This window comes from Abramis brama (genome assembly GCF_963993115.1).
Source record: "Abramis brama genome assembly, chromosome: 4".
Lineage (NCBI taxonomy): Eukaryota > Metazoa > Chordata > Actinopteri > Cypriniformes > Leuciscidae > Abramis > Abramis brama.
This window is the reverse complement of record NC_139966.1, coordinates 31153458-31161286: the sequence shown is the minus strand read 5'-3', so window position 1 is coordinate 31161286 and position 7829 is coordinate 31153458. Positions and strand designations below refer to the sequence as shown.

At 42.9% G+C, this 7829-nt stretch overlaps 1 protein-coding gene across 1 annotated transcript; it reads right to left on the bottom strand.

The window, feature by feature from the left end:
* Positions 1–334: 334 nt before the first annotated feature.
* On the bottom strand, positions 335–4120 carry LOC311081530 (uncharacterized protein). The gene is made up of 3 exons (XM_084112077.1): positions 3563–4120; positions 2333–2501; positions 335–490 (listed from the first exon to the last, which is right to left on the bottom strand). The coding sequence occupies exons 1-3, from the start codon at positions 3825–3827 to the stop codon at positions 418–420; spliced, it is 507 nt and encodes a 168-aa protein (XP_083968203.1). The 5' UTR covers positions 3828–4120; the 3' UTR covers positions 335–417.
* Positions 4121–7829: the final 3709 nt, after the last annotated feature.

Here is a 7829-nt window from a genome sequence, read left to right as displayed (position 1 = left end):
TCTTAATTTTGTTTTATTTGTTATCTGCAAATACATCCTGTGATCAACATTTAACAAAGCACTTCATAGCATCATTATAATATATATATATTTTTTTAATGTAACTGGTTCTCCCCACTGGTTAAAACTAACCAACTTTTCCATAAACAGTCTTTACTGTGAGAATGACAGCTTTTTTTTTAACCCTGTACTTTGAAATGTACACAATTTGCATTAAAGCACACATTAAAACGCCACACTCACTCAAGATAACAGCCAGCCACAAAATACAAGCAGAATGAACCCTTTAAACATTACAGAATAGTATATAAACAAATTGGATATGTATGAAACAGAAAGAAGCTGGCAAGTGAGATGATGTCTACTCTCTCCATTCAAAGTTTGCAATGTTTGTAATCAATGAAAGAACCTTAGGATTTATGGACTGCTGTTTTTTAGATGGCTTCTTCTCCACTTTGGCCCCCCATCTGGATTTATCCTGAAAAGGCATCTGTGAAGACAGAAATACACTTGAATATATAGTGCTACAAACATTTTTCATAATCAGCAATTCTGATGAGCCATATAATTTTTTAGCCATATAAAAAGTTTTTAAACTGAGCAAGAGATGTGACACAGACATATCTAAAGGTATAGTTCACCCCAAAATAAAGTTGTCATCATTTACTCAACCTTAAGTTGTTACAAACCTGTATACATTTATTTCTTCTGTTGAACACAAAAGAAGATACTTTGAATAATTTTTTGTAACCAAACAGTTTATGGACCCCACTGACTTCAATAGTATGGAAAAAAATACTTTGGAAGTCAATGGGGTCCATCAACTGTTTGGTTACAAACATTCTTCAAAATATCTTTTTTTGTGTTCAACAGAAGAAATTCATACAGGTTTAGAACAGCATGAGTGCAAGTAAACGATGACAATTTTATTTTGGGGTGAACTATCTCTATAAAGGTGCCCTAGAATTTGAAATTGAATTTATCTTGGCATAGTTAAATAACAAGAGTTCAGTACATGGACATGACATACAGTGAGTCTCAAACACCATTTTTTTCTCCTTCTTATTTAAATCTCGTTTTTGAAAAACACCCCTGAAAAATAGGCGAATCTCTACATAACACCGACTGTGATCCAACAGTCGGGATCATTAATATGTACGCCTCCAAAAATTTGCATATGCCAGCCCATGTTCAATACCAGGCGGAACTGCGGAAATGGACCTGTAAAACCATATCTGGACATTTTAAATGCCCTTAAATAAGCCATACCCTCTATGTAGATATCAGAGACAAAATTTATTTCAAATATTATTTCAACACATTCTAGGGCACCTTTAAGTATCTCCCATTAAGCAAGTGTGCCTACAATGGCTGTGATGCGTTCCAACAACCAGTGTTAAAATCTGCTGCCAGTGTCAACATCTCCATAGAATCATGAAGGGTAGTGTTACACCATGTCCTAACCAGCCGTGACGCCGACACACGATGATTCTATTTTAGAAACGGTTTCTATTTTTCCCGCGACGTCGCGGCTGGAACAACAACACAAAGTATGGCAATGATAATCTCAGGTACTGTTTATGTGCTTTATTTAATGTTAAAAGCGTGTAATGTGACTTTGAATATCATTTATTGTTCCCAGCCTTGTAGTCGTACTACCTCAGGTCTTACAATTACACAAATGGAAACAAGAACGTTCAAACTGTATTCTATAACAAAGATTGTTTTAATAACTCAGTATGTATTTTTAATAGTTTAAAATGGTGTAATGTGTAAAATAATAATACATTTTGATTTATTATGTTCTTATCCAGATTAATCTCTGGGGCCGTGCACTTGCCGCGAGAGCCCGCCCACACGTTGTTCTGATTGGCTGATTGGCTGTTTTTGATTGATTTTGTTGCATCTTGTAGTCGTGTCTGGTGTGGACAGACAAATTGCTTGTCGCTGGAATCTTATCGCATCGTGTCTGGTTAGGACACAGTGATAGTCGCACCACAAGATTGATGGAAGGTAAGAATGTAATGTCCAACAGAGAAAAAATTGTGATCTATTTAACCGGAATAGACAGTTCATAATGTACCAATACCAGTTGTCTTCTTCCCACAGATGCCAGAAGTGCACTGTCTGCTCATTTTGCTCCTGTCATTTCATAAATGTTGTAATGATCTTGCCACCAAATAAAATTGATCTAGACTGTTCTTCTGTTACCGGTTTCATGTCCATTAATTTCCTAAATGGATAATTGTTTATCTATCCATCTTTGGGCCATATATACACACACTTTATGTTCTTCAGGAAATGCATTTTGTGGTTAAACTTCAAGTCTTACCTCTGCAAGAACTCCAGAGTTGCTCCAAGTTCCACTGGATAACTGATGTTGAGGCAGTAGTAGGATACGAACATCATTACAAGGGCATCACCACAATTTGTAACACCATCTTTCACGATGGTCTGGTCCACAGCAATCATCAAGTTTTCAGCTGTCAGGGGAGAACTCCCTACAGTACACAGGAAAATAAGAAAAGTCAAAAACATTAGGTTAAAAGAAAAGTCTAACATTATGACTGTCAAAAGACCACATTATTTGGCTTGCATATTAGCACAACAACAAGAAAACATTACTATTCTGGGTTTTACCTTTCCATTATGTGAAAAAGTTAAGGGTGTCCACCAAAAAAAAAAAAAAAAAAAATTCTCACAGTAACTCATGTCATTTCAAAACAGTATGACAGTTTATCTGTGTAATACAAATTAAGATATTTAAAAGTTCTCAGCTGTTTTGGTCCAAACAATGTAGGTGAAAGGCAACCAACATTGAAGATACACAAAGATGAGTGTAATCCATTTTACCCATGAGGTTTAATCCAAGTCTTCTGAAGCAATACAATCACTTTACTGTTTATAAATATAAAATGCAGTTGTAACACTCAATTTATCACATATAAAATAAATAAGGCCGTAAAGTGAAACCTAATTTGTCTATTCATTATGCCAATGGTGATTAATGAAATTCTATTCTAAAAGAGATTGTGTGATGTGACATTTTGTATGTGATGTGGATGTACACTAAAATGTGTTATGATTTGATACTGTAGTTATTAATAATCAATCTCATCATATAAAGTGACCACATTTGTTCAGAAGACTTGAATTAAAACACGAGTAACGTGGATTACATTAAAGGTGAATGGTAACCAACAGGTTCCATCATCAATGTATGGACATAAACAGCTGATAACTTTCTGCAATATCGGTGTTCTAAAAATGAACACAAGTCAGACAAGTTTGGAATGACATTAGGGTGAATAAATGGCAATTTTCTGTTTCGGCTTGACTACCCCTTTAATTAACTTTTCAAAAATTGTAATTTAGTACCACCATGCTAGTGCTACGCTGATGAAGGTCTAATTGCAGAAAATGCTTAAACCATTAACAAGATATACTAAAAAGTTTACTAGAATCTCCAGCCAGCCCCTGATTTAATATGCCTTTATCAACCTGTTCATAAATTTAAAAATGCCTTTTGCTTAAATGGGATAAAACATAAAATACCACATACCACACACAACGACGCAAGGCGTGCTGGGCAGTTGATCAACTTCAGATGGCAGACACGTCTCATCAACCATCACGAACATCTTGGCCTGATCTTCATTGAAATGTTTCAGAAGCAGCATCACACATCCAGGAAGATATGCATCTAGATGCTTCGCTTTGGCACTTTCAATGCCTTCTAGGATGCCCTCTATTTTGCTGTTCTTCTCATGGGACATGAGATATGAAATGACTTTCACATTTACTTGAGACGGCTCCTCTGTCAACATCCATACCTGTTAGCTCTTTGAAGTGGACCATTATCCCGCACATCTCAAACAGATATGGCCACTCTTTTACCAAAACAGGGGTTTCCATTCCACTTATGTTGCTTCTCTGAGTGTAGAAAGTAGCCAGCATTTTTTCTTGAATACTTTTGGTGTTCTTGCTTTTGTTTTTGTGCATGTTCTTTAATTCTTCTGAGTCTCCTCAGTTTCACCTGGTGGCAGCCGTTTTGGTTGCCAATTTGTGCAACCATATGTATCCACTTTTCTTATCTTGGAAGGTGGGTCTTCTCCCTTACTTGTGCTGGACATCTGTCTTTTCAGGTAAAGTGAGGTTCCCTTTCGAGGGAACTTGCGATGTGTCGATGGCGCTTTGGGAACGCCCCCAGCGTGATTGCGTCTGAAGCATCTATGTCAACTAGTCCAATGGAAAGAATGAGCGTCACGGGCGGGTGACGTCATGACCAGGAAGAGATAAAAGCGCATCCGGTGCAACCGGCATTAGCTTCTGTTGCCTCTGTGTCAAAACTGTCTGTCTTATTTACTGTTGTCTGTCACGTTACAAAGCATTTCACTATGGCAAAACAGTTGTTCAAGCAGTGTGCTTATCCCTACCCGCGTTATTTAACGGGTGGGGATACACACAAGCTTTGTGTGCATTGTGAGAAGCTACCGCTTCGCATGCTCAGCTCCCGCCTGTTACTTTTTCGAGGAAAGTGGCGAGGCTCGCGAACCTCAGGGTGCTGGACCCGCTGCTGCTGAGGCAGCACGGAGAAAGCATTCCTGGGGATCGCAAATGGATCTTTCAGCGGGGTTGGAGACGGGTCCGAGGACCTTATCTCCTCACTCTTACCTGAGAGATCCAGTGCTCTCTCTCCTGGATCGGGAGCCTGCTCTGCGGATTCTCCCGCCCGGGAAGAGAGCCTAGTGCTTCAGTGCTCTAGTTCTGGTTCCAAGAAACTAAGAAGCAGGCAGAGGTGTTCAAAAAAATTCTCCCTCGCTGTGTCCAACCCCCTGGGGCTGCTAGGCGTGAGCAGCCCCAGCCGTCTAGCGCCTCATATCACGCACAGCAAAAAGAGAGTGTTGCGTCTCGTGCCCCTCCGCAGAAATAGCCGAAGACAGATCTGAGGGTCGTTCTTCAGGCTAAGAAGGCTTTGGCTCAAAAGAAAAAGTCCTGACACTACTGGCGTCAGACCAGTGAGGGTAGCCCCAACCAGGATGGAACGGTGTACACCTCAGTATACGGCAAGCGAGCCGTATACTCCGGCGAGCTCCTGGCGCAGTGTCAACTCGACATTGTGTCAGACTCGCGCCTTCTGATGGAGGTTCAAAAACAGTCAGTTCGGGTGTTTCCTTCCAGTATGCTTCAGGTCCCCGAACTGGCTCAATTTCACCAGAGGCCAGCCTCAAGAGGTTGGTTCCCTTAGTAGAATTTCTGGCAGAATGGAAGAATCTGCCAGACATATCTCAATGGGTCCTGCAGATAGTAGAAAGAGGTTACAGAATCCAGTTTGGGTCTCGTCCACCACTCTACAATGGGGTGTTGCTCACGTTAGTACAGCCCGAGCAGGCTCTGGTAATGGAGCAAGAGGTGAAAGCGAAAGAGGCTATAGAGCAGGTGTATTTACCCGACAGAGAATCAGGGTTTTACAGCCATTATTTCATTGTTCCAAAAAAGGATGGAGGGTTGTGTCCCATACTAGATCTTCGTCGTTTGAATCGTACATTTCAGAAACTCAAGTTCAAGAAGCTGACACTCAAACAGATCATGACTCAAATCAGATCTGAGGACTGGTTTGTCATGATAGATCTGAAAGATGCATACTTCCATGTCTCCATCCTCCCACAGCACAGGAAGTTCCTGAGGTTTTCTTTCAGGGGCAAAGAATACCAGTATCGGGTGCTTCCATTTGGTCTAGCTCTATCACCCCGCACATTCACAAAGTGCGTTGATGCAGCTCTGGCCCCGCTCAGGCTGCAGGGCATACGCATTCTGAATTACATAGACGACTGGCTGATTCTAGCGCAGTCAGAACAGTTGGCGGTTTGGCATCGAGATTATATCCTCACTCATATGCAGAAATTGGGGTTGAGGCTCAATGCCAAGAAGTGTGTGTTTTCTCCAGTACACTTTTCAAGGTGTGGTCTGGGATTTGGTCACGATGCGAGCCGTTCTATCGCCCGCTCGTGTAGCTGCTATCCTCACAGCCACAAAAGAGCTAAAGCTAGGTCAGTCATGCACTGTGAAACAGTTCGAGAGACTGTTGGGCCTCATGGCAGCAGCGTCCAATGTGATACCATTTGGCCTGCTGTACATGAGACCTTTGCAGTGGTGGCTCAGGACCAGAGGGTTCTCTCCGAGGGGAAACCCACTCTGTATGATCAAGATCATGCGGTGGTGTCTCCGCGCCTTGGTTATCTGGAGGAAACATTGGTTCCTGTCCCAGGGTTCGGTGTTGGGAGCTCTTTGCCATCGAGTTGCTATCTCGACAGATGCTTCCCTCACCGGCTGGGGAGCGGTAATGGAAGGCCATTCAGCTCAGGGTCTGTGGAGAAGTCATCATCTCTCTTGGCACATAAATTGACATACAAACAGACATTTCCTCCCAGACCTGAGGGGCCATCATGTGCTCGTTCGGACGGACAATACATCGGTGGTCTCTTATATAAATCGCCAGGGGGGGGTCTGCATTCGCGTCCACTATGCAAACTGGCGCACCAGATCCTCCTATGGTCCCTAGGGAAATTACTCTCTCTGAGGGCAGTGTATATTTCAGAGAACCAGAATATAGGAGCAGACACAGGGGACTGGAGACTGGAGTATATATCTCAGGCCAGGGGACTGGAGACTCCACCCCAAGGCGGTGGAGCAAATTTGGGAATTTTAAGGAAACCGAGGAGAAGTGGATCTGTTTGTATCTCAGCACATGACGCACTGTCCACTTTGGTTCTCCCTTACTCACCCCTTTGGTACAGACGTGGCCGAGGCTTTTCCCCCTGTTGCTCTGCTCCCAGGAGTTTTGGAGAGAGTTCGTCAGGACAGGATAAGTCTACTGCTAGTAGCACCACGCTGGCCGAGTCGAATTTGGTTTGCGGACCTAATTCATCTCCTAGACGGGCCTCCCTTGGAGATCCCGATCAGGAGAGACCTTCTGTCTCAGACGGGGGCACAATATTTCACCCCCGGCCAGAGATTTGGAAACTATGGGTTTGGCCTCTGAGGGGGACCAACTCATAGAGAGTGGTCTCTCAACCGAGGTTGTTGAGACCATTTTAAGCTCCAGAGCTCCTGCTACAAGGAAACTTTATGCACTAAAGTGGAGAGTTTTCACGTCTCGGTGTCATTAGCGTCAGTGGGATCCGGTTAACTGTTCAGTTAATACAGTACTTGAGTTTCTACAAGATCGCTTTGTGTCAGGTTTATGTCCTTCCACACTTAAGGTATATGTGGCGGCCATTGCGGCTTTCCACGCCCCAGTGGGTAATACAGCTTTGGGTCGAGACCCCCTGATCACTCATTTTCTTCGTGGCCCCTTGAGGCTGAGGCCCGCAATTCACACTAGGGTGCCGGCTTGGGACCTTTCAATAGTTCTAGAAGGCCTGTCTGGGGCTCCCTTTGAGCCGTTAGATTTGGTTTCAGAAAAATATCTTACATTCAAGACCATCTTTTTGCAAGCTATTTCATCCCTCAAAAGAGTCGGAGACCTTCAGGCCCTTTCAGTATCTCCCACCTGCCTTGAGTTTGCACCCGGGATGGTTAAGGCTTTTTTATACCCTAAACAGGGATATGTTCCTAAAGTACCTACCAATATTCCGAGGCCTATTGTGTTGCAGGCTTTCTGTCCTCCTCCGTTTACCTCTTCGGACCAGGAAAAGCTGAACCTTTTGTGTCCAGTGCGAGTGCTTATGTTCATCGGACTTCTTCGTGGAGAAAATCCGATCAGTTATTTGTCTGCTTTGGATACCCCAAAATAGGTCTTCCAGCTTTTAAGCAGACAGTTAGTAAGT

Coding starts and splice junctions, on each gene's coding strand:
- LOC311081530 (XM_084112077.1), bottom strand. CDS start 3,827: ATGTTGACAGAGGAGCCGTCTCAAGTAAATGTGAAAGTCATTTCATAT. Junction 2,502..3,562: donor GCCTTGCGTCGTTGTGTGTG/GTATGTGGTATT, acceptor TGTGTACTGTAG/GGAGTTCTCCCCTGACAGCT. Junction 491..2,332: donor ACTCTGGAGTTCTTGCAGAG/GTAAGACTTGAA, acceptor CTGTCTTCACAG/ATGCCTTTTCAGGATAAATC.